Raw genomic sequence first — 27572 nt, forward strand, 5'->3', positions numbered from 1 at the left:
CGTAGTGGTGGGAATGTGCACTTAGGGAGCAGAGAGAATGCGTGGGTAATGGCATAAGTCTTTCTTCCCACAAGACCATGGCTCTTACTCCTCAAACATTTCTACCAGCAGAGGACTATGTAATTAAACAGGAGTCCACGGAAGCCATCTTATCCAAGCCACAGTGACAAGTAGCTTCTGCTAACATTTTAATAGATGCTTTTTTTTTTTTTTTTTTAAATAAATTAGTTTGTTACCTGCTTGTTTGTTTGTTTTTCTTTTGGTAGGTTATTTCTTATGAGGGTCATGGACATTCCCTATCTGAACTTGGAAGGGCCAGACTGTGAGTATACTTTGATTTCCCCATTGCATCTTTGTTGTCAGAGTGCGATCTGGAAGGGTTACCTGGAAAAACGTGCTGACAAAAGAGCTTTTTTGCTTAAACATGGGTAGTGGTTTGTGGTTGGTTGGGATTGCATACTTAAAGTTCAGGGGACCCTTGGGCCTTCATTACATTTTTCTAGGCTATATAAATATATCTCATAGCCTGGGAAAATATGTGTTCATAGTTTCATCCTCCACAAAGTGGAATAATTTCCAATACATATTTAAATGCTATCTATATCAGTAATTTGTTAAAATTTATTTTTTCTAGTTATTTACGCATATATTTAAATTTAGCAAGTTAATTTTTAAAATGAAATTGTTGTGGGTTACCTGACATGTAAAAACAGCCTGCTCTTGCCTGGGTGTGGAAATGTACATCTGGAATCCCAGCACTTGGGAGAAGAGGCAGGATTACTGTGTCTGTGTCAGCTGTGTCTACATAGTAGTAAGACTTATATTGATCCTCTTAGGAGTTGTTTGGTAGCCATGAAACATCTGTGATAATTCTTCAAGGTAGTATAGGCTAGTTTAATTAAAGAATCCATGCTTGCCAAGTGTGGTAGTGCATGCTTAGAATTCTTACATTCTGTGGGCTTAGGCAATCAGAAAATCACTGACTTTCCTGGTCCCTTGCTGGAAGCCAGCCTTGGCTATTGTTCCTCAGGAGCTGTTTGCCTTGTTCTTTGAGACCCAGTGTCCACCTGGAGCTCACTGATTAGGATAGACTATTGGCCAGAGTCCCAGGGACAGATACTCCTGTCTACCCCTCCCCAGTACTGGCACTTGGAGCATACTCCTCCATGTTTACCTTTTTATGGGGCCTGGAGGTCAGGCACAGGCCTCATGCCTGTGTGGCAAGTGTCTTGGTGACTGAGCTGGTTCCTCGCCAGTGCTCAGATCATGTCTCATCTGTTGTCCTTTTACCACTTTTGTAGTGCAGCCTAAACGTGATCATGTTCTCCACGTGACATTCCCCAAAGAGTGGAAAACTAGCGACCTTTACCAGCTCTTCAGTGCCTTTGGTGAGTAGAGAAAGGCTGTGACAAGTGTTGGAAGGTTTGCCTTTGTGCTATTGTAGAGATGCTCAGGAGGAGATGATGGTGTAAAGGGTTTCTAAGTCCAGTCATGGCCTTGTTCTAGTGTGATCTGAGGTGCAATGTGTAACCCTTGCTGACAGTTAGGTAGATCATCACTATGACTGCCTTACTGCTGATGAGGGAAACAAACCTAAATCTGGGTACATGATTTTTAAGATTAAATTCAGAGAGACTGTCTGTTTTATACTGATAAGCAGTCTCTATATGAGATTAATACTGGAAGCAACAAACACAGATGTGTGAGCAGACCAAGACTCCATATGTGTGTAAGGTATATTAAAATAAAATATTTATGTATGTATCATTGAAGGGCAAAGATGGCACTCAGTGGTAGAGGACCCTGGATTCCTTCCCTAGCATTGCCATAAGGAAAGTGAACAAAACCTCAGTTAACATTTACTACTAAGTGATAAATAATAAAGACTTCGAAAAATTGACAATATTAAGATCCAGATTAAATCTTTGATAACCTAATTCTTAGGTCACAGATCATGTGGTTAGACCTCTCAGGGTTTGTAAATGTACAGGTTTGTTATTTTAACAAGAAGTATTGAAGCTGTAAATTCTATTTTGTGGAATAAAGTGAAAGCAGAAAACTGGCCAGTAGTAGGATGCCTAGTAATACTTGTATATCCTCAGAAGATTTAACTGTGCAGACATTTAAGAGAATATTCACAGGCTGATGAGATGGCTTGGTGTTTGCTGTGCAAGCTTGGTGATGGGAGTTTAATACCTGGAACCCATGTTAAAGTGGACTCCACTCCACAAGTTGTCTCTGACCTTCACATGTATATATTCTGTCATAGACATAATAGCAATTGTCTTGGTTAGTGTTTCTGTTGCTACAATGAAACACCATGACTGGAAAGCATATTGGGGAGGACAGAGTTGATTTGGCTTACACTTCCACATTGTAGTCCATCCCTGAAGGAAGTCAGGATAGGATCTCAATCAGGGCAGGAACCTGAAGGCAGGAGCTGATGCAGAGGCCATGGAAGAGTGTTGCTTACTGGCTCAACTCCCATGGCTTGTTCAGTCTGCCTTCTTATAAGAACCTAGGACCACCAGCGTAGGGATGGCCATACACACAATAGGCTGTTGCTTCCTCATCAATCACTAATTAAGAAAATGCCCTACAGGATTATGTATAACCCTGTTTTATGAAGGCATTTTTCTTAATTGAGGTCCCTTCCCTCAGATGACTTTAGCTTATGTTGGCATAAAACCATTCGGCACAGTAATGAATAAAAACAATATACTTGAAGTGTATATGGAGAAGTATAAACATAAAAAAAATTATTTAAACTATTTATTTTTATTTTTTTCAAGGCAGGATTTCTCTGTGTAGTTTTGCTGCCTGTTTTGGATCTCGCTCTGTAGACCAGGCTGGCCTCAAACTCACAGAGATCCACCTGCCTCTGCCTCCTGAGTGTTGGGATTAAAGGCATGTGCCATCACTGCCCAGCTTCAAACTGTATTTTAATACTTAGATTAAAAAGAGGATATGGAATACGATCTTGCGTAATTAACACTATTTTTAAAAACAGCATAGAGAAAGCAGATGGAAGTGAAGGAAGATGCCTTCAACATTCACCACTGAGTATTTTATTATTATTCATTTAAAAAATCTGTATGGTTTTTTTTGTCTGCATTTCTGTATTAGCACCGTGTGTATGCAGTGCCCTGGAGGTCAGAAGAGAGCATCGGATCCCCTGATACTGCAGTTACAGACAGTTGTGAGCCTCCATGTGGGTACTGGGAATTGAACCAAGGTCCTTTGAAAGAACAGTCAGTGCTCTTAATGGCAGAGCCATCTCTCCAACCATGCCACGGAGTATTTTACATATGGTCTTTTTCTTTTCTTTTCTTTTTTTTTAAAAGATTTATTTATTTATTATGTATACAGTGAGTGTTCAGCCTGCAGGCCAGAAGAGGGCACCAGATCTCTTATTGTAGATGGCTGTGAGCCACCATGTGGTTGCTGGGAATTGACCTCTGGAAGAACAGCCAGTGCTCTTAACCGTCTCTCCAGCCCCGTCTTTTTGTTTTCTAAGCTTTCCTGACTTTTCAAAATGATGAGCACATCTGGATTTTTATTATTAAGACCAATTAGAATTCATGCTACACATTACCTCTTAAGTTAAAACAACCCAGAACACTTTATGTGAAAGCAGGCATGTGTCTAGAAAGTTCCTTTGCTGATGGTCTCTGACCTTTGAAATCCTATTCCACTTTTTAGTTTACCTGCAGATAGAGAAAGGCAGTGGCCCCAGGCTCATCTCTTCTGGAAGTGCCTGCTGTTTTCATATATTTAAATTCTGATCTTATGTAGTCAGGCTGGAAGCAATTAAGTACAACACTGCAGCTAGGCTTTTTTTTTTTTTTTTTTTTCAGTTTAGTTAAATAAAACAACTCTGCCAGGCGGTGGTGGCGCACGCCTTTAATCCCAGCACTCAGGAGGCAGAGGCAGGCAGATCTTTGTGAGTTCGAGGCTAGCCTGTCTCGAAAAACCAAAAATGAAAAAAGGAAAACAAACAAACAAACAAACAAAAAACCATCTCTGTCGTGAATTTTTCGTTTTTTGGTGGTGGATAATTCCATAAAAATATATTTGATGGTAAAAATGTAAAGCCCAGTGTGATGCACCACAGCTTTACAATGGCTTTTCTAAATGTCTAAAAATTCATTGAGCTGGGTGGGTGTGGTGGAGCAGAGACAGGAGGATCTCTGTGAGTTCTAAGCCAGCCTAGTCTACAGAGCAAGCTCCAGAGCTGCCATGACTAGATGGAGAAACCCCGTTTTAAAAAAAGATCATAGAGAGGTATGGACTTTGGATCTAGTTAGTCTTGGTGTGTGTGTGTGTGTGTGTTTCAAATTCTTTACAATGGTTTTTAGTAAGTAAAACAAACATTAACTGTGTGACCGACCTTGGGCAAGCATTCTCTCATCAGAAACAACAGTAATTGTGCTAGTGATATCAATATCTTTGTGGCTTTGGTATGATACTAGGGTGGAAGGGGCTGGCCCTGGAAGGTGCTCAGCAGTGTGGCAGCACTCCTTATTTAAAGAGGCAGCTGCACCCACTGGGCAGAGAGGTGGCCAGCCTACTGGCAGGGAAGTCAGTGTGTGGTCTTACTGAGAAGCTGCAAAGTGAGAGATTTTGTACTGTTTTGTTTTTCACTTTGATAGTGGAACTAAATGGTTTTTTAAAATTCCCAGCCTTTGAAAGTCTTAGTGGAATGAATTATTATTGCTAAATTCCAGTGCTGTAAACCCATTTTTGAAGTCTGGTGCTCTGTCTATTCCCAAAGACAGTGATGCAAAGTGCAGGTTCTCCTCTGCAGACTCCGGGCCCTGGGTTCCTCTCTGTGCTCACTTACTGTTTGCTTCAGTGTGGTACTTTTCCTACTGTTCCTCCCTATCATCCTGTCTTGGTTTTTCTCTCTCCAAATTCTTAATTTTCAAATTACAGGCATGTGTGCGTGCATGCAGTGATGGATTGCATGTGGAAGTCAGAAGACAACTTGTAGGAATCAGCTCACTCCTCCCACCATATGGATTTTGGAAAAGGTCAAGCTTGGCTGCAAGCTCCTTTATCCACTGAGCTGTCTCAGCAGTTTTCCCTGTCTGCATCCTTCTTTTCCTTGTCCTCCACGCTTGTTTCCTGGCCTGATTTCAACACTGAATTTCACTTTTGTCTGTAGTGTTTATTTATCACATTCCCTTCAACTTCAAGTTCAACATTCGTATTCAGTCTGAGTCTTTGGTTGCTGTTGGAAGCTCACCACAGCTAGTGTATTAGGAAAAAGGGTCCATCAGCCTTCTTGCTGTTAGGATCCCCGGGCAGCACAGAGCATCTTGGAATGAGAGAGGAGCACAGGTCCTTGTGTGTGCATCTGACAAGCACCCCTCTTCTTGTACAGCCAGCAGTGTTCTTGTGAGGCACCGCCCTGGATGAGCTAACTTATCCTGCCACCTCAAGGCCCCACTGCTGTAGTTAGAGTTTTCCTGCCTGGCCCAGTCAGGACAAATCTCTCTCACCCGCCAGTCCCACAGTCTCTCAGACCCAACCAAGTAAGCACACAGAAACTTACATTGTTTAGAAACTGTATGGCTGTGGCAGGCTTCTTGTTATCTGCTTCTTCTATCTTAAATTAACCCATTTCTGTTAATCTATTCTTTGCCACGTGGCTTGTGGCTTACCGGTGTCTTTACACGTTGCTTCTCATGGCGGCAGCTGGCAGTGTCTCTCTCCAGTCTTCTACTTCCCAGAATTCTCTTCTATCTTGTCCCATCTATACTTCCTGCCTGGCCACTGGCCAATCAGAACTTTATTTACACAGAGCGATATCCACAGCACACTGCTAAGTATTCTGAGTCAATTATGCTTCCATTTACTCTCTCCCTTTATGTTTCCAATGTCTGAATACCTGATAATGGAGATTGAGTGTTAACATGGGGCAGGGACAAAATGTCCAAACACTAGCAGTCTGTAAAATGAAGTAGTTATAACAGTTTGATTGTATATGTTCTTTGAGTCTTGTTAGTGACCTTCAAAGATAACTTCTGATCCTGGCATAAGACTGGACAGAATTGTGGCATGCCCTTGCAGCCAAGCTTCTTTCTTTCTTTCTTTCTTTCTTTCTTTCTTTCTTTCTTTCTTTCTTTCTTTCTTTTTTTTTGTTTGTTTTTTTGAGACAGGGTTTCTCTGTGTAGCTTTGCGCCTTTCCTGGAACTCACTTGGTAGACCAGGCTGGCCTCAAACTCACAGAGATCCGCCTGCCTCTGCCTCCCAAGTGCTGGGATTACAGGCATGCGCCACCACTGCCCGGCGCTTCTTTCTTTTTTAGTTTTAAAATTTATTATCACTGTTTTATGCGTGTGTGTGTGTGTGTGTGTGTGTGTGTGTGTGTGTGCGCGCGTGTGTAAAGTCCAGAGCTTGATGTCAGATATCTTCCTCAATTAAATCTCTACTTTACTATTTTTCTAAGATTTAAAACATTATATTTATTGTGTATGGACAAACATATACCATAGCATGTATGTGAAGGCCAGCGGACAACTTATAAGAGTTGGTTCTCTTATAACTTATAAGAGTTGGGTCCGGGAGATCCAACTCAGGTCTTGGCAGCAAGTGCATTTACCCACTAAGTCACCTCACTGGCCCTCTCTCTACCTTAGTGTTTTGAAGCATGGTCTATCGCTGAACCCAAACCTCACCGATTTTGCTATGCTTACTGGCCCAAGAGTTCCAGGGATTTACCTGTCTCTGCCTCTCTAGCTCTGGGCATACAGGCACACTCAACTGTCCTTACCTTTTTACATGGCTGCTAGAATCAAACTGAGGTTTTTATGGCACGCGCGCGCGCACACACACACACACACACACACACACAGAGGTACATGCTCCTCATATACCATTAGAGAGTCCAGTGGAGGAGGTTGAGTGTCCTGCTGTGGCACAGGATCTCTCACTGAACCTGAAACTGTCCTAGGCTGGCCAATGGGCTTCTGAGATCCTGCTGTTTCCCGCCCCAAGGGCTGGAGTTACAGGCCTGGCTTTTTTTTTTGAGCTGAGGATCGAACCCAGGGCTTTGAGCTTGCTAGGCAAGTGCTTTACCACTGAGCTAAATCCCCAAACCCTCAGGCCTGGCTTTTTTTATGTGGGTGCTAGGGGTTTGAAGTTAGGACTTCATGCTAGCACAGCAAGTGCTCTTAGGCATTAAGCCATCTCAGAAGTAAGTAGTGGACTAGAGTTTTCAGTAAGCTGACCAGTGCTGAGGTTTCCAATCTTATAGTAATACTTCATCTGTCTGGACTCTACTGGAATATGCTGGACTGAGTCTATTGTGTGATTCTCTAAATGCTCAGATGCTCACTTTGTTTTTAATTCTCTGTTAACAGGTAACATTCAGATATCCTGGATTGATGACACGTCAGCCTTCGTTTCTCTCAGCCAGCCTGAACAAGTACAGATCGGTTAGTGTCCCAGATATCTGTTTTGTGTGTGAATGAGGTGGGGGTTCACCTTCAGTTTGAAAGCTGTGGTTTCAAGCAGCTGGTTCACTTGGCATTGCTGCTCAGTTAATTTTTGAGCTTGTCAGTAAAATTAGTAAGTATGTCATACAGAGAAGTGTTTTTGATTCAGTATTCTAAAGATACTTAAACTGTGGCTTAAGATCTCATGTTGTATCATGTGACTGAATGTGGGGTTTGGAAATTTGATACTAGAGCAAGGTTTCTGAGCATGCAAGGACCAAACAATGTAAAATCAAATGCTAGTGAACTGGAGAGAGTGCTTGTCCATGTTGTCCATGGCTTCACTCCAGCCTTCATTCTGAGTACACAGCATGTGTGTTTGATGCTGCACATGCCCTCTGTGATGCACCACCCTCGTCAACTGCCTGGAACACCTCAAATTCCAGATTAGCATAGGTTCCAATTGCAGTGTTTTCATGTACTTACAGTTTTCTGCTATGCAGAAGCACAATGGTTTAATTATGGGAGTAAAAGAGGTCACATGTTGTCATTCCTCAGCACCTGTCAAATTAATTAATACAACTTTAGGTTGTATTGTATTAGATAAGCACATTCATCTCATTAGTACATAAATTGCTTTTGTCTTAACAAATAACAAAATTATATGTATACCAAAATGAGTTATGTTGTTACATTTTTTGTTGTTGTTTTATTTTGTTTTTTAAAATACAGAGTCTCAGTATGTGGACCAGGCTGGCCTTGGATTTATGGAGATTTGCCTGCCTCTGCTTCTCAAGTGCTGGGATTAAAGATGTGCCACCACATCTGGCTACCAAAGAATTGTTTTAATTTAGTTTCTTAAAGACTTATTAGCAAATGCTTGATTAGTCTACCTATTTAAAATTTTTATTATTTTATTTTATTTGTATGGGTGTTTTGCTGGCATGTATTTCTGTTCACCACATGTGTGCCTAATGTCTGTGGAGGCCAGAAGAGGACATTGGATCCCATGGAACTGAAGTTGGATCCTGTGAAGCAGTAGCTTTTTGTGTTGTTTGGTTTTGAGATAGGGTTTCTCAATGTAGTCCTGGCTGTCCCTGTGTGAGCCACCATGGAATGGAACCTGGAAAAGCAGCAGTAATTTTCACCATTTAGCCATCTCTGCAGCTCATCTGTTTTATATACTTACGTATAGTTTCTCAGGCAGACGGGATTGCACTGTGAGGCATTTAAGAACCCTGTGTTAGACGAAGCACTCGGTCTGTTTCCTCACGTGCCTCCATTCTAGTCCTTTCCTGATGTGCTTTTTCTAAAATAAGTTGCAGACAGACTTTGAGTTTTTTTGTTTTTTTGTTTTTTTTTAAGTTTAGGATCAAACCCAGGGCTAAATCCCCAACCTAACTTTGAGAGTTTTTTTGAAACAAATTGAAGAGGGGAGGTGAGGGCAGTGCCTCTGAATCCTCATTGGCCTGTTCATCCTGTACTGACTTTTCCTGTTTGTCTGTGATTAGCTAGCTGTGGTGTCTCCAGCCACTAAACCTTTTTGTTTGTTTGGTTTTTTGTTTTTTGAGACAGGTTTTCTCTGTGAAACAGTCCTGGCTGTCCTGGAATTCGTTGTGTAGACCAGCCTGGCCTTGAACTCACAGAGATCTGCCTGCCTCTGACTCTTGAGTGCTGGGTAAAGGGAGTGCCATCACTACCGCCTGCCTATCAAATGTTCTTTTTACAAGTGAAGTGAATGATACTTCATTTGCCTTTAAATAGGATTCTGAAAAGATGGATCACCACATCTTTTATTGACCCTTAAAAAAATCTACTACCTTTTTTATTTAGCATTTGTTTATTCAATTTCTTTCTTTTCTTTCTTTTTATGTATATGAGTGTTTTGCCTGTTTGTGAGTCTCTGCACCACATATGGGCCTAGTGCCTTTGGAGGCCAGAAGAGGGCATCGGGTTCCCTGAGAATGGAGTTTCAGGTATTAGTGAGCCACAGTGTATGTGTTGAGACTTGACCCTGGGTCCTCTGCAAGAGCAGCTTGTTCTTTTAACCATGGAGCCATCATATCTTCAGCTTCTAAAAATACAGTCTTAAGGTGAAAAGTTTTTTGAATTGTAAGGGTTCAAGAATTACTGAAGACCCCAGACTCAAAGAGTATGCAAACACAGTGTTTATTCTTCAGAAATAGTGAGCATGCAGAAGTGTCGACCCAGGACAAAGGCATGTAGCCCCTTTTAAAGTGAACTGGGGGAATTCTAAGTATGTTGAGCTAATCTCTGTTCTAATTGGGCAGTCAAGGAGCAGTTACATGGGGGCACATGTTGATTGGATGGGGCTGGTAACCATTTCACCATTGTGAGCTTTTTAGTCATATATGGTCAGTAACAACCATAGTCTGTGACTTTGGGTCTCTCAGCCTTATAAGGCCAGGTTTGGAACTGTTTAGCTGATTGGCTAAACTTGGCTGAGGGACTTCCTAGACTCAGGCTTAGGTAATTTTCTACAATAGAGTTGTTCTGTGTCTAAGATAGAATCACATTCTGGTCCCTTCATTTCCTCCTCCTTGAGTAGATAATTACTCTAATCTTTGAGTTAGCTGCATATCACATTGGTCCATGGAGATTACTGGGACTTGAGAACCATGAGTTGTATGGTGGAAATTCTACCATTAACAAACCATACCAGAGCATTGGTTATACAAGGACCACAAATTAATGCAAGCAGGAAGAGAATTAGGGGTCCCATTAGGGCTGAGATGAGGGTGATGGCCCATGGTGACCAAGAGAATAAGGATTGGAACCAATTTTTATCTTGAGTCTTTTGTTTTTCTCTTTTGTATAATTTTTTCTACTGAGAGACAGAGATTCTTTTATGACTCCCAAGTGGTTAGCATAAAAACATTGTTTTTCCAATGCTAGGCATAGTCGCCCTTGTTGTGGGAACAAGAGATCTAATCCTCGCTCGGTTTGGAGGCTAACTTTGGCCAAGGACATTAGGGAAGCTTCTAAGTGTGACATGAACTTTTCTAACTCATTTATGTCGGCATCAATAGCCATACTTAAAGCTTTATAATTGCTGGGTGGTGGTAGCGTACGCCTTTAATCCCAGCACTTGGGAGGCAGAGGCAGGCAGATCTCTGTGAGTTCAAGGCCAGCCTGGACTACAAAGCTCGTTCCAGGACAGGCTCCAAAGCTACACAGAGAAATCTTGTCTCAAAAAACAAAACGAAACAAAACAAAACAAAACAAAACAAAAAAAGCTTTATGATTGCCGTATCCTCTGCCATACCAGCAATGCCGAGTCCTAACAAGGTTGGCACCAGGACCACAGCAGTGGCAGCTCATTTAGTTTGAGTGACTGGGAGCAGGGACAGTTTGCTGTTTTATTTCTTCATCTGATTAGTAAAAGATTTTGGGGACAAGTTGGACCAGCACACAGAACCCATCAGTGCGGCTGAGAGCTTGGATGTGGATGCACAGGGTTAGAGCATGCCCACCAGGTGTTGTTGTGGGAGAGGGGTGTACAACGTAAGTTTCTTCATTTGGGACCTCCTGGGTGATATTACATAAGTGCCTATGAGCGTATGGACCTGACCATGTTTCTTTTGCAACACAAAACCCATTTTCTTTAACTAGTCCAAGGGTTAACCTGCCATTACCTGGGTGTTGCCAGCAGCAAGCCTTGCTCTGAGTAGAAGTATAGTTTCCAGGAGTGGCTATACCTTCAGAGTAGGGTGGCTTTATATCTAAGCAGAGCTGACATTCATGGTGAGCTTGGGCCCAGAACCATTTAGTACCTGATATGTGGCCCAGTGGAGGTCCCAAGGGCCCATCCTAGGCTGTAGCTCCTCGTCTATAGTCATAGGCTGTGACCAAATTGTCTTGGGCCCCAGGGTTTGGGTAATCTTTGCAGTGGGCTCAAATTTCTGGGAGGGTACCTTAATGGGTGACAAGGCTGAGTTTGGGCCCAGTGGCACCCCCTGTATGAACTGGACCTGCCTGGTGATGAGTTGAATTGTGAATCATACCCCATAATCATATCCAGGTACATAAAGCCATAGTCCCCAGGCCTTTCCTGTTCCCCATTCCAGGTTTTTCTTTCCTTGAGGGTGAGGTGGACTGTAATGGGGTTACAGTCAAAAAGGACCATAGTTGCTAAAGACTATTTGCATAGAGTTTAGGCTGTAGTCGTATCTCTGTACTTGTGAGTTTAATTCATGCTCCTTTTTGACTGTGTAAGGTCATCTCTTATTGGTGGTGTCCAGGAGACAGTTCCTGTTGGCTTACAGCCCCAGTTTGCACAGAAGTATGACCCTGACCCTCCACACATAGTCTGTTGTGACCTGGATCTCCTTCCTCCAGAGCAGATATAGAAGGGAGTTTCTCTCAATACACTGCATTGGGCTGGGTATTGGCATCTCCTTATATGGCCCATGGGGTCCCAAGTCCCATCAGCTAGTGTTCATGAGTCAAAGACCAGATCAGGAAACAAAGTACCTTGGCCAGAGTTAAAGTTATAAGAGTTAATAGAGTGAAAGTTTGTGGAACCTAAGCTTTAGTGGATCTCTTGGGTATTGTTGAACTTTATATTTTCCTCATCTAGGGTTCATTGGGTAGTCTGTCTCGACATTGGTGCAGCTGCTGGGTCATCTCTTGTTCTGCAGGCTTGATGTGGAGTGATGTAGCCAGGTTTATTCTGTTGACTTTCACAGTGTGGGCATGGTCAGGATTACCGTGTGCAAACCTTTCCAGTGAGACTTAATGGTCTTGTGTTTATGTCTCTTAATCCAGACTTCATCATCTGGTTCAAAGCAATAAGGATTAGGATGGGGAGCCAATTCATAGAGGTCGCATATATCTGGGAAGATCTGCTTCTAGACCCTATGTAGGGCCTGCAGGGATTGCAGAAATGTTTGGTGGTTGAATTCTGCAAGAATCTCAGATGGGAAGTTAGGCAGAAGGGGAGGGAGCCTCCCATAACTTATCTTGAAGGAAGTGATGCCCTGGGTATAGGGGGTATTTCTTGCCTATATAAGGCATAGGGAAGGAGGGCCACCCAGTCACCACCAGTTTCTAGTGTTAATTTAGTTAAGGTCTCTTTTAAAGTCTAATTCATTCGATCTGTCTATCCTGAACTCTGGGAATGGTATGCACAATGGAGTTTCTAATCTGTCCCTACAGTTTTAACAAGTGACTGTGTTACCTGAGAGATGAAGGCAGGTCCATTGTCAGATCCTAATAGTGTAGGCAGTCCATATCTGGAAATGATCTCCAACAACTTCTTGGCTACTATGTTATTTCTTTCTTGGTGGGAAATGCTTTTTCCCAACCTGAAAATGTATCTACACAGATTAGGAGATATTTATACCTGTACAGATCCGGTTTGACTTCTGTATAGTCTATCTCCCATTTGGCACCTGGCCTTCGTCCATGTAGCCTGGTCCCTGGGGTCATTTGTCCCATAGTTAAGAGATTTACTGCCCTTACAAGTGGGACAGTGAGAAATCATTTCATCCAGTAGGGGTCCCAGGTAGATTTCTCAACCGTTCTTTAGGCTTCCTGTGTCCTAAGTGGGTATTCTGGTATATCTAATGAATAAGTTGTTTGACAAAATCTGAGGGAAGGGCTATGCAACCATCTGATGTGTGAAGCCACCCATCCTTTCAATAAAGTCCTTGACATTCTTCCCTGGTCCCTGCTATCTTCTGAGCTATAATGAGGGGCCAGAGGAAGTTCTGGCAGGACCATGGCTTACAGGGCAGTAGTGTTTGTACCCAGTGCGGCCTCCTTAGCAGCCTTGTCAGCCAGTCCCTGGGCCCTGTCAGCTGACCCTTTTTGGTTCCCTGTAGCTGGAAGTTTTCCTGTGTCCTGCCCGGTCCTATAGCTGCTCAGACCCAAGTAAACACATAGAGGCTTATATCAATTCTGAATTGCATGGCCATGGCCTATGGCTCAATTTTCTTGCTAGCTATCTCTTATAACTACTCAGCCCTTTTTTTTTTTGGTCTGGAGCTAAGGACCGAACCCAGGGCCTTGCTAGGCAAGTGCTCTACCACTGAGCTAAATCCCCAACCCATTACTCAGCCCATTTCTATTAATCTATATGTCACCATGTGTTCCGTGGCTTTACCTGTGTGCCATTACATGCTGCTTCCTGGATGGTGGGATGGTGTTTCCTCTGCCTCTACCTTTTTTCTCCATCTCTCTCCTGGATTTCCTGTCTGCCTCTAAGTCACCTTGCCATAGGCCAAACAGCTTTATTTATCAACCAATCAGAGCAACACATATTCACAGCATACAGAAAAACATCCCATAAAAGTCCCCTGGGCAGTGAATGATTTATTTTTATTTATTTTTTTTCTTGTCATGAGTAACCCTTTTTCTGTAACTCTCTTTTCTGAGGCCCTTTTGTTGGAGTCAAGGCTTACCACTGCAGCACCTGCATTCCTGATTCTGTTCTGCAGGGAGCTGCTCCCATCTGTGATATAAACTACCTTAGCATCTGGCCACAGAATGTCTGTCATGTCTGGCCTCAAGTTCTGGACATTGTTTGGTATTTTGATGTCTAGTTTCTTGAGTTCTTTATATACTTTGGAGATCAGTCCTCCGTCAGATGTGTGGTTAGTGAAGGTCTTTTCCCATTCTGTAGGTTGTCTTTTTGGCTTATTGACCATGTCTTTTGCCCTACAAAAACTTCTCAGTTTCAAAAGGTCCCATTTATTAATTGTTGTGCTCAGTGTTTGTGCTATTGGTGTTATATTTAGGAAGTGATCTCCGGTGCCAATGCGTTCAAGAGTACTTCCTACTTTCTCTTCTATTAAGTTTAGTGTAACAGGATTTATGTTGAGTTCTTTGATCCACTTGGACTTGAGTTTTGTGAATGGTGACAGATATGGACCTATTTGTAATTATTGACATCCAGTTATGCCAGCACCATTTGTTGAAGATACTTTCTTTTTTCTATTGTATAGTTTTGGCTTCTTTGTCAAAAATCAGGTGTTCATATGTGTGTGGATTAATGTCAGGGTCTTCATTTCGATTCCATCGGTCCGTATGTCGGTTTTTATACCAGTACCAGGCTGTTTTAAAATAAGTAAATCTTAACCAGCCACAGCTCCTCCTTCCTTCCTTCCTTCCTTCCTTCCTTCCTTCCTTCCTTCCTTCCTTCCTTTCTTTTTAAGATTTATTTATTATGTATACAGTGTTCTGTGTGCACTCCAGAAGAGGCCACCAGATCTCAGTATAGGTAGTTGTAAGCCACCTTGTGGTTCCTGGGAATTGGACTTGGGACCTCCAGAAGAACAGCTAGTGCTTTTAACCTCAGCCATCTTCAGCCCCTTTCCTTTTCTTTAAAGGCATGTGCCACCATATCCAGCCTCTTCCTGCTTTTAAATAAATATTTATTTTAAATTTTTGTTAAATATACTTTATTATTCTTTGACCATTTCTTTTTTTCTTCTTCTTCTTCTTCTTCTCCTTCTTCTTCTTCTTCTTCTCCTTCTTCTTCTTCTTCTTCTTCTTCTTCTTCTTCTTCTTCTTCTTCTTCTTCTTCTTCTTCTTCTTCTTCTTTTTTATATGTTGTTTGCACCTCTACTGCCCTCTGACATTGTCTTCTCGCTCCTGTCGAACCTCTCCTCTCATTTTATTCTGTGTGTGTGTTAGGGTTGCTTTCATGAGCCTGGGTGGGGGCTTACTTACTGGTACTTGGGCACCTTGCCAGTGGTCACACCTGAAGAAAATGGCTTCCCATCTCCCAGCTGCCATTCACTGCTAGTTGCCTCCCAAGGCTTTTCTTGATTGGTTTTAGAATGTTGACTGAACTCAGTTCAGGAGTTGGTGTTGTCCCCGGTCATCATTCCCCTCCCTGTCCTCTCTCTCCTCACAGCCACAGCTTCTGAGAGTTCATGAGCGCAATGCCATGCCACCTCTAGAAAACACTTCACAGCAGCCCCCCATTCTCTGGCCCTTTCTTTCTTTTGACCTCATCATCAGAGATGTGCCCTCAAGAAGCACTTTGACTAGCTATGAGTCTCTGCATTGGCTGTCACCCACTGTAAACAGCATCTTTCTTTTTTGAGACAGTCAATGTAGCCCAGGCTATCCCAGAACTCAGAGATTCCCCTCCTGCCTTACCCTCAGAATGCCTTGATTGCAGGGACGTGCTGCTATACCTGGCTCAGCGTTTTCATAGCACTTTAAATACTAACTGGATTTTGACTTTGAGTGTGGGTTTTGAGTCTTTTTGGTGGTGTTTGTTCTGATGATGGTGGGGATGACACCTGGGCCCTCAGCACTGAACCTCACCCTCAGCCTAAACTCACTTTGTTATTTTATGTATTTTTAGATTTTATGTATTATTATTTATTGCAGTCACAGGGAACCAGCCCCAGGCTGCACCAGGGCTTAAAGAGAATGCCCAGAGTTGCAAAATTATAAACTTTTTCTATCTGAGGAATTTTTAGTGACTAGGGAGAAACTCAGAGGCATTCTGATGGTGTCTTTCTTTATTGTCTCATGTGTCTCCCTTTTCTCATGGTGGCTTCCCTCCTTTGTTCTTATAGCTGTATATACCCAACAGAAACTTTCATGTTGAACATAGGAGTTACACTGTAAGGCCACATTTCAGAAAATAATAAGAAACAGAGCCATCCTGACAATACACATGTAATAAATCTTAGTTCTCTAGTTGCTGGAGCTGTCATCTCACAGCTGCAGCTGCAAAAAAGAACCAGTTGTCATCTATTTAGAGAGATAGCTTTATAAAACTAAGCTATTGAGGAGTCTGAGAAAAAGAAGGAATTTGTGCATGCATTCTATATTTCTAAGTGTAGTAACATTTTTAAACTAGCATTTTGTGATTAACAGAAATGCCAGGTTTTTTACAGAAAGAGAGCTGTGTCTTAAATGCTTTGGTTGGAACTCAGTTTACCTTAAATCTCCTAATATAGGCCCACTTGACATTTTTTCCAAGGCACAGTGACATAAAAAGCATTTTAAATCTTGAAATATATTTTCCTATCCTCTGTGTAACTTCTGATTGTCTAAGAATACCTGCAGCCCTCATTAGGGGCTACAGAGTCAAGTTACTGTCTGTAGCCTAGACAGTCAGAATATATTTTCACAAATTGAGGTCAGAAATGTGTGCAAGGATTAAATCATTTACCAGCTAGTAATAATTGTGCTTTTTTTGTATTTATGACCTAGCCAGACAGCTCAGTATGTCCTTGTGAACTAAGAGATGAACTGTTTATTAAAAAAAAAATTAGCAAGGCACTTGGTCCTAATCTAAAGTTACTTTGAAGCATTAAATGAGCTAATGGTATACAGATATCTTAGAGCTAGGGGGATGCAACTGTTTTCTTATGTCAACCAGACTTACAGTTTCTGACTCATGTAGTAATTCTTTGTATTCATATTTATTCATCCAACTCTGTGTAAGTTAACATTATATATATCAAATGGACTGTATAGTTTGATGAGGAGGCATCTTCTAGACAGTCCACAGCAATAAATGCCCATAGGATTGAGATGTAATCATGGGATAGACACATTACAGTACAGGTAGTGGGGAGTTCCCACAGCTGTTTAGGAGAAAATGGTAATAGCACATGAGAAATTACAGATAGAAGCAAACAATATACCAGAGTCTGTGGCCTTGTAAGACTTGCTTGAACAAATTTCTCCCATCAGAGAATTATTCATCTGGTGGGTTGACACCTTGGGGGAAAAAAAAAAAAAATATATATATATATATATATATATATATATATATATATATATATATATATATATATATATATTGGCTTTTCGAGACAGGGTTTCTCTGTGTAGCTTTGCGCCTTTCCTGGAACTCACTCTGTAGTCCAGGTTGGCCTGGAACTCACAGAGATCCGCCTGGCTCTGCCTCCCCAGTGCTGGGATTAAAGGCATGTGCCACTGCCACCTGGCTGACATCTTGAATATTAATTGCCATCTGCTGCATTATGCCACGGTATAGATGAATTTCTCAATGGTCTTATTAAATAAAAAACACAGAGCCAAATATGGGAGTAAAAAAGCCCTAGAGATCGGGGAAATAGGAATAGTCACCAGCCAACCTTACCTCACCAGCTCTGCAGCTTCCAAATGTGAGCTACTTCCTGTCTTACCCATGCCTTTATTGCCTTGCTGTTCTGTCCTCTCATTGGCTGTCTTAGCCCAGCTACTTCACTTCCTTGTCACTGTCTCTCTGTACAGACCTCCAGGTCTCTATGGTTGGTACTGGGATTAAAGGTGTGTGTCACCATGATTGGCTCTGTTCCCTAGTATGGCCTTGAAACACACACACACACACACACACACACACACACACACACACACACACACTCCTAAGTGATAGGATTAAGGGCGTGTGCTACCACTGCCTGACTTTTGTGTTTACTTAAAATGGCTTGCTATTTCCTCTGATCTCCAGGCAAACTTCATTTATTAACATACAAATAAAATATTACCACATTTCAGTACAAATAAACTATCACCACACATGGCATTTATTGTATGCATCGTGTATGTGCATGATCTTTAGATGTGTACATGTGCATGTGTAGGTCAGAGGACAAGTTCATGGAACAAATTCTCTGTTTACTGTAGTCTTGAGTAGGTTCTGGAGTTCAAACTTAGGTTGCCAGGTTTGTGTGGCAAGTTCCTTTACTTTTGGAACCATCTCACCAGCCCTTGAATTTACTTTTCTAATGTGTCATAGGCATTTCTTATGCTGTTGCTGTTTTTGTTTTCATAGAAATTTCTTTGGATGGGTGTGTTATATTTGTTTCATTATATATGGAAATAATTTACTTAGCCACTCTCTCTTGGATGCTTAAGTTATTCTATATTAAATTAGCACTTTAGTAAGCATCTGTACCTCAGTCTTTGTCTAGATCTTTGATCATTTTCATTCTGAAGAAATGTAGTCTCTAAGTTTGTGGTGATGATCTGAAACAAAGCAGCATATTTGCTTCCCATATCCTTTGTGGTCCCTGGGCTTTGCTTGTGTTGAATGGATGATCTGTCCAAATAACACCTTCAGATCCTTGTCCTCACAAAATGTCATTGTTTATTTATTCATGGAAACAGTTAAGACTACATAAAAAAGCAAAGCCAAAGCTGCCCAGTTCCCCTCAGTTAGAAACATGGTATCAGATAGCGAGTTTCCCTTCAGTCACTGCATGTGATATCTAAATAAGGGTTATGTGTATAATATCTTACCCTTTGCTTATTTATTATGTAATTTTACTTATTTGTATTGTGAGACATAGTCTTATGGATCTAAGGTTGTCCTCAAACTTGGAATGGAGTCAAGGATGACTCTATAACTTGTGATCTTCTACCTCTATCTCAGCAAATGCCACTGTGTCTCGTGGTTGTGTACTAGGGATAGACACAGAGCCTTGTTTGTGTTAGCAAGTACTCTACTGATGAAGCTACATCCCAGCCCTGCAATCGACAAATTCTAACTGTAATAATTAGATGGATGTATATTTTTTAAATGTTCTTTGTATTCAGCAGTGTTTCATGTTTGTAAATAAGACTTGACATTATCACTGTGTTTAGTTGAATAATTTACTTTTTGTTGTTTTGTTTTGTTGTTGAGACAGAATCTAACTATGTTACCTTGGCTGGCCTGGAACTCATACAGATATACCTGCCTCAGGTATTAAAAGTCTGGGCCAGTGTGCCTGGCTGTTGATAATTTCTTACTAAACACTTAGTTTACTTTCTCCTTTTGCTTTTATTTTTTTAAAGAAGCACAAATATTTGTTTGTAATAAAGGAGTTTGTGTACAGTGAAGAAAATCACTTCACCTTTTTAAACAAACATAATCATTATTTTATACAGATACAGATATGTAAATGTAACATCAAGTTCAGTGGTCCTTCAGCATTTTCCACTTAAATTTTTTTTTTAAAGAGTTTTTATTTATGTGTCAGATCTCATTACAGATGGTTGTGAGCCACCATGTGGTTGCTGGGAATTGAAAAGGACCTCTGGAAGAGCAGTCAGTGCTTTTAACCTCTGAGCCACCTCTCCAGTCCCTAAATTTTTTTTTAACATAAATTCCAAAGTCCATAGTTATTTGAAACTGGAAAAATATTTTCTCTGTAGAAAATAGTAAAGATTTTTCCCAATGAACCCTTTAAAGCCAAATAACAGCTGATTTATACATATAAATATTGATTAAATTCTGGGATACAGAAGAAACCTATCTTCATCTGTTCAGAGAGCTTTTTTTTTTTTTTTTTTTTTTTTTTTTTGACAGAGTTTCTCTGTGTAGCTTTGTGACTTTCCTGGAACGCACTTTGTAGCCCTGGCCTCGAACTCACAAAGATCCACCTGGCTCTGCCTCCTGAGTGCTGGGATTAAAGGCATACGCCATCACCGCCTGGCTGAGAGCTATGTTTTATATAAGTTGTATAAGTGAGATTCCTATTCATCTTCCCCATTCACTGTTTGATTTATAATAGACATTTTTCTATAGGATAACCCATAATCTAAAAAGATTTTAGCCTCCCCTCCTGAAAGTACAGCCAGCATATCCTTTTATCAGCTTGATACAGTACAAATTCTTATCCTAATAGTGAAATGTTTTACTAAAGCATGCCCATGATTGGGCAAAACCAAAACTTATTACAAGCCATAGTCATCCTAGGGTCCTCTTTGCTAGGTAGCCTCCCTGGGTCTGTGGGTTGCAGTCTGATTGTCCTTTGGCTTTATATCTAGTATCCACTTATGAGTGAGTACATACCATGTTTGTCTTTCTGAGTCTGGGTCACCTCACTCAGGATGATATTTTCTGCAAATTACATAATGTCACTGTTTTTCTGTGCTGAGTAGTACTCCATTGTGTATACGTACCACATTTTCTTAATCCATTCTTCAGTTGATGGGCTTCTAGGTTGTTTCCAGGTTCTGGCTATTACAAATAGTGCTGCTATGAACATAGTTGAGCATGTGTCTTTGTGGTAGGATTAAGCATTCCTTGGGTATATGCCCAAGAGTGGTATAGTTGGGTCTTGAGATAGATCGATTCCCAATTTTCTGAGAAACTGCCATACTGATTTCCACAGTGGTTGGTTGTACAAGTTTGCACTGATGTTATATTTAGGAAGTGATCTCCTGTGCCAATGCGTTCAAGAGTACTTCCTACTTTCTCTTCTATCAAGAAGTACTTCCTACTTCTTCAGTGTAACTGGATTTATGTTAAGGTCTTTGATCCACTTGGACTTGAGTTTTGTGCATGGTAACAGATATGGATCTATTTGCAATCTTCTGCATGTTGACATCCAGTTATGCCAGCATAACTTTTCTTTTTTCCATTGTATAGTTTTGGCTTCTTTGCCAAAAATCAGATGTCCATATGTGTGTGGATAATTTGATTCCATTGGTCCATATGTTGGTTTTTTTTTACCAGTACCAAGTAATTTTTATTATTATAGCTCCATAGTAGAGCTTGAGGTCAGGGATGGTGATGCCTCCAGACGTTGATTTATTGTTTTAGCTATCCTGGGTTTTTTGTTTTTCCATATGAAGTTGAGTATTGTTCTTTCCATGTCTGTGAAGAATTGTGTTGGGATTTTGATGGAGATTGCATTGAATCTGTAGATTGCTTTTGGTAAGATTGCCATTTTTACTGTGTTAATCCTACCAATCTATGAGCATGGGAGATTCTTCCATTTTCTGATATCTTCTTCAATTTCTTTCTTTAGAGATTTAAAGTTCTTATCATACAGGTCCTTCACTTGTTTAGTTAGTGTTATCCCAAGGTATCTTATATTATTTGTGGCTATTGTAAAGGGTGATGTTTCTCTGATTTCTTTCTCAGCCCTTTTATCATTTGTATGTAGGAGGGATACTGATTTTATTGAGTTAATCTTGCATCCTGCCACATTACTGAAGGTGTTTATCAATTATAGGAGTTCCCTGGTAGAATTTTTCGGGTCACTTATGTATGCTTTCATATCATCTGCAAATAGTGTAATTTTGTTCTCCTTTAATTGTCTTATTGCTCTAGCTAGAATTTCAAGTACTATACTGAATAAATATGGGGAGAGTGGGCAGCCTTGTCTTGTTTCTGATTTTAGTGGAATTGCTTTGAGTTTCTCTTCATTTAATTTGATGGTGGCTGTTGGCTTGCTGTAAATTGCCTTTTATTATGGCTAGGTATGTTTCTTGTATTCTTGATCTTTCCATTGTGTATTTTTTTTCTTTCAGTTTGTTTATATGGTGGATTACATTGATAGATTTTTGTATGTTGAACCATCCTTGAATCCCTGGGATGAAGCCTACTTGGTCATGGTGGATAATTGTTTTGATGTGTTCTTTGAGTCTGTTTGCCAGTATTTTATTGAGTATTTTGCATCAATGTTCATGAGGGAGATTGGTCTGTAGTTCTCTTTCTTTGTTGCATCTTTGTTTGGCTTGGGAATCAGGGTAATTGTAGCCTCATAGAAGGAGTTTGGTAATGTTCCTTCTATTTCTATTGTGTGGAACAATTTAAAGAGTATTGGTATTAACTCTTCTGTGAAGATCTGGTAGAATTCTGCGCTGAAACCATCTGATCCTGAGCTTTTTTTGGTTGGGAGGCTTTTAATGATTGTTTCTATTTGCTTAGAGGTTATTGGTCTATTTAAATAGTTTATCTGGTCTTGATTTACCTTTGGTATGTGGGGTACCTATCCAGAAAATTGTTCATTTCTTTCAGATTTTCCAATTTTGTGGAGTACAGGTTTTTGAAGCATGACCTAATGATTCTCTGGATTTCCTCATTGTCTGTTGTTATGTTTCCCTTTTTATTTTTGTGAATTTGGATGCTCTCTCTCTCTGCTTTTTGGTTAATTTGGATAGAGGTTTGTCTATCTTGTTGATTTTTTTTTTTTTTTTCAAAGAACCAACTCTTTGTTTCATTGATTCTTTGTATTCTCTTTGTTTCTATTTCATTGATTTCAGCCTTCAATTTGATTATTTCTTGGCTTCTATTCCTCCTGGGTGAGTTTGTTTCTTTTTGTTCTAGAGCTTTCAGGTGTGCTGTTAAGTCATTAGTGTGAGATTTCTTCAACTTCTTTATGTGGGCATTTAGTGCTATGAATTTCCCTCTTAGCACAGTTTTCATAGTGTCCCATAAGTTTAGGTATGTTGTACTTTGATTTTCATTGAGTTCTAGGAAATCTTTATTTCTTTCTTTATTTCTTCCTTGACCCATTGGTGCATCAGATGGGCATTATTCAGTTTCCATAAGATTGTAGGCTTCCTATAGTTTTTGTTGCTGTTGAAATCTAACTTAAGGCATGGTGGTCTGATACAATACAATGTTTTTGTATCTGTTCAGATTTGCTTTGTGACCAAGCATTTGGTCAATTTTCAAGAAAGTTCCATGGAGTGCTGAGAAGAAGGTATATTCTTTTGTGTTAGGGTGGAATGTTCTGTAGACATCTATTAAGTCCATTTGAGTCATAATATCTGTTAGGTCCTTTATTTCTCTGTTAAGTTTCAGTCTGGTAGATCTGTCCATTGGTGAGAGTGGTGTGTTGAAATCTCCCACTACTAGTGTGTGTGGTTTGATGTGCGATTTAATCTTTAGTAATATTTCTTTGTATTGGGGGTATAAATGTTCAGAATTGAGACTTCATCTTGGTGGATTTTCCCTGCGATAAATATTCGTAATGTCTTTCCTGATCTCTTGATTGATTTTAGTTTGAAGTCTATTTTATTAGATGTTAGGATAGCTACAGCAGCTTCCTTAAGTCCATTTTATTAGAAAGCCTTTTCCCAGCCGTTTTGATCTGAGGTAGTGTCTGTCTTTGAAGTTGAAGTGTATTTCTTGTATGCAGCAGAAGGATGGATCCTGTTTTCATATTCATTCTGTTAGCCTGTGTCTTTTTTTATGATAAATTATTTTCATTTACTGTATAATATTTAGTAAAGTGTGTGTGTGTGTGTGTGTGTGTGTGTGTGTGTGTGTGTGTGTGTTGACAGGTTCTCAGTGTGAAGCACTAGCTGTTTAGGAACTTGCAATAGAGACCATAGCCTGTATCTTTTTATAGGTGTGTTTAGACTGTTGATATTGATGGATATTAATGTCCAGTGATTCCTGTTGTTCTTTGGTGGTAGTGTTGTGTTTCCCTTCTTTGGTATTTGTTGGTGTGGGATTATCTATTCCCTGAGTTTTCATGGGTGTGTCTAATTTCCTTAGGTTGGATTTTTCCTTCTAGTGCTTTTTGTAGGGCTGGATTTGTGGGTAGGTATTTGTTTAAATCTGGTTTTGTCATGGAATATTTTGTTTATTCTGCCTATGGTGATCGAGAGTTTTGCTGGGTATGATAGTCTGGGTTGGCATCCATGGTCTCTTAGTGTCTGCATAATGTTTGTTCAGGACTATCTAGCTTTCATAGTCTCTATTGAATAATCTGGTGTTATTCTGATGGGTCTGTCTTTAATGTTACTTGGCCTTTTTCCTTTGCTGCTCTTAATATTTTTTCTTTATTCTGTATGTTTAGTGGTTTATTATGTGGCGAGGGGCTTTTTTTTTTTTTTTTTTTTTTTTTTTTTTTTTTTGTGGAGCTGAGGATTGAACCCCACCCAGGCCTTGCGCTTGCTAGGCAAGTGCTCTACCACTGAGCTAAATATAGCTCAGTTGTTTTTGTTTTGGAACCAGCATATTTGGAGTTGTAAGTGGTTTCCAAGTGTGTGTGCTTCTCTAGATTCTGGTGTTTTCAGATGGAACAGGCATTACCTATGAGTCCTCTAAGTGGGAAATGAGAATGGTACCTCATGCTGCAGAGAGGCTCTGAGAGCAGTGTGGGGCAGCAGAGCACCACTTCTTACAGCATTGTGTGATTTGTGAAACTGAGTCTAACTACCATGTGGCATTCTCATTGTTCAATTTGTGGATTTGTTTTGCTGAAATTTTTTTAGCTTTTAGGTACAATCCTATTCTAAAAAGCTCTGGATAGCATTTTCTCTGTTGAATCTTTAAGCAAGCTGTCTTCTTTGAAAAGATATATTTGTTTACAAAGCCCCAACCTCACTTTTGTAGCAACATGGTCGTCACCTTGTCATGTGCAGCATAAGCCCAACAATGATGGAGTTGATGGTGACTGATAGTGATGGTGTCCCAGTTCCTTGAGAAAAGGGAGAGGGGAGAGAGAGACAGAGACAGAGATAGAGAGACACAGAGAGACAGAGAGAAGAGAGAGAACGTGCTAGTGCATATGAAAGCCAGAAGTTGACATCTGGTATCTTTCTCATTTGCTCTCCATTATATTTTTGAGTCTGTCACAGAACCTAAAATTTGGTGATTTATCTAGACTGGCTGGTCAGTGAGCTGCCGGGGCCTACCTGTCTCTGCCTCCCCAGCACTGGGATGATAGGTATTGTGGTGGTTTGGATGAAAATGGCCCATAAGGCTCATATGTTTTACTGCTGTTCAACAGTTATTGAAATATTTGGGAAAGATTAGGAGGTGCAGCCTTGTTGTAAGAGATGTGTCACTGTAGGAGTGGGTTTTGCAGTTTCAAAAGTTCACTACAGGGTGCGTCTCTCTGTGCTGCCTGTGGATCAGGATATTAACCTCTCAGCTACTGCTTCAGCACCACGTTCATGGACTTCCTCTCTGAAACATTAAACAAACTAGCTCCCAACTAGATGCTGTTTTTTATAAGGGTTGCCTTGGTCATAGTGTCTCTTCATAGCAATAGAACAGTGACCAAAGTGTGAAAGTGCCATGCTGTGATTTTTATGTGAGTGCTAGGGCCCCACACTCAGGGCCTCATGTTTGTGTGACAGGCACTTTACCAACTGAGCTACCTTCCCAGCCTTGAGAGTGGGATTTACCCTAACTCTATACCCTGTCTTCCTGTCTATGCATTAATGCGTAGCTTTTAGCTGGTGTTACTAAAAAGCAACAGTGACTTCTGCAGGGGGCCTTTGGAATGTACAGCAGTGACATCTAGTGTATACCAGGTTGAATCACCAGACACATGACTCCCTGTTGTGCGGGCGTCACTTAGCAAATCTGTGGGGTTATTGACTGTAAACAAATGGTTGTTTTCTGTCTGTAACTTTCTCAGGTGCCACTCCTATGCTTCCCTAACAGCTGTGGGGTTCTTTTCCACAGCCCTTTGGTCGGGTGTTTTACACTTATTGGGTACACATATAGCTGTGGATATTCTGGAAGATGATTTCTGTTTAGGCTGTATAATCTTGATGTATAGAAGCGATACTAAGATATTTTACATACTCTGACTGATATAGGATTCTCAGTCACAAAGACAGCCTTTTACACAGCTAATTTTGGACTTCAGAACAAATTCAAAACAGACTAAACTGCCCCTGCAGAAAATGCACAAAGACTAAGGCATTGTTTATTGCTAAATCAAGGCCAGGCTGTTTACATTGAGATATAGCTCCCTGTCTGCACATAGCCTGACTGCACAAGGTTCAGCCAATTGTTTACTGTCTGGAATCCCTCACCAACTTCCAGCTACGTGCATGGGTCAATGTGACATCCCCAGCCTAAGAGAAACTAAGTGACTTACCTTGTGTTGTGAGAATGGGTAGGACCCTGAAAATGTAATTTATAATTGTCCAGAGTTTGGCTGAGGGTCAGCAGCAGTGGTGTGGAGAGAGACCGCGGTGTAGATTGGGCTGAAAGATCTGTGCCGTAAAGGAAGAGTTATGTGAAGGAGCTGTGGGAAGAGTTGGGCAGTCAGTGAGTGTGTATGTGTAGGAGTGTGAGTCTGTGTGTGCTGAGCAGGAGAGAGCAAGAGAGAGATTCATAGAGAAGAGGGGACTTGTGTGTGTGGAAAATGTAGCTGTATGTAAAGAGATGTAATTGTGGAGATAGGTTTTTCAGAGAGGATTTCTTAAGTTGAAGTAAAAGAGAAAGTTATCATCAGGAAGGGTGTGTGTTTCTTTATTATTTATCCCTCAGATAGAAAACATCTAGCCCTCAAATAAGAATTTTTCCTAAACCCTTGCTACTCTGAGGTCTTCTTTTTCCCTGGAGCATGGGAGACTTCAAATAACTGTTGAGCCTATTAAAACTTCCAGTCATTTTGTTCAACTGGCAGGAATGCCTCTTTCTCTTCTCTGTGTGGACTGGAGCAACGTGGGGGCTTCATACATTTTTGTAGATTGTATCAGATACAGGGAAGTAGCCACTGTTTTAGAGAAAGGAATGGAGAAACAGCAATGCGATACTAAAACTTTGAAACAGATTTATTTTCTCCTGATATATTCTTTTTCTTGTTTTGTTTTTGTTTTTGTTTTTTGAGACAGGGTTTCTCTGTGTAGCTTTGCGCCTTTCCTGGAACTTACTCTGTAGTCCATGCTGGCCTTAAACTCACAGAGATCCTCGTGCCTTTGTCTCCCGAGTGCTGGGATTAAAGGCGTGCGCCACCACCGCCTGGCCTCTTTTTCTTGTTTTTACTATATGGGTAAGTTAGAAATTATTATAGGGTATTCTGTGGCTTATTTTAATTTTTTGCTTAATTTTAATTACCTACTAATACTCTAAATCAATCACTTAGATCACGAACTGGTCATGTTTAGACATGCTTACTGGGGCTGGAGAGACAACTCAGTTGTTAAGAGTGCTGGCAGCTCTTACAGAGGACCTGCAGATAGTTCCTGTAACTCTAGCTCCAGGGGCTCTGACACCTCTTTCTGGCCTAAGTGCACATACCTACATACACGCACATGAATGCATGCCTGCACACACAATTAAAAATAAATAAATCTAGGCATACTTTTCTTTCTTCCTCTCTTTCCTTCTGACACAGGGCCCTATTCTGTAGCCTAGGCTAGCTAGTACTCACTGCATAGCCTAGGTTGGCGTCAAACTTAGAGCATCCTTGGTGGCCATAGCCTCCCTAGTGCTGGGATTACAAGTATAGGCATGCATCTTGCAATTAGATTTTCAGATGAGTGTGGGCCCCTTCTTTAGTATGTGTGATGCTAGACATCATAGGTCTTTATGCCCGGTGTACTTTAGTGACAAGAGGAGAAGAATTAAGATGCTTGCAAAGTTCTTAAGATGATGATGGTTTCTTGAAACCTGCAGTCACAGAAACCCAGCACTGTAGCAGGAATCTTAAAGAG

General features: G+C 40.8%; 1 protein-coding gene across 3 annotated transcripts in view; it reads left to right on the forward strand.

Annotated features, from left to right (window-relative positions):
- Parn (poly(A)-specific ribonuclease) overlaps positions 1-27572 on the forward strand; it is a 171909-nt gene that overhangs the window by 54215 nt on the left and 90122 nt on the right. For all 3 annotated transcript variants that reach the window (XM_036197933.1, XM_036197934.1, XM_036197932.1), the window contains 3 exons: positions 267-322; positions 1302-1388; positions 7368-7442. In XM_036197933.1, the coding sequence (XP_036053826.1) occupies positions 267-322; positions 1302-1388; positions 7368-7442 (218 nt within the window). The remainder of the gene's footprint in view (positions 1-266; positions 323-1301; positions 1389-7367; positions 7443-27572) is intronic.

This window comes from Onychomys torridus, chromosome 8 (assembly GCF_903995425.1).
Source record: "Onychomys torridus chromosome 8, mOncTor1.1, whole genome shotgun sequence".
NCBI lineage: Eukaryota > Metazoa > Chordata > Mammalia > Rodentia > Cricetidae > Onychomys > Onychomys torridus.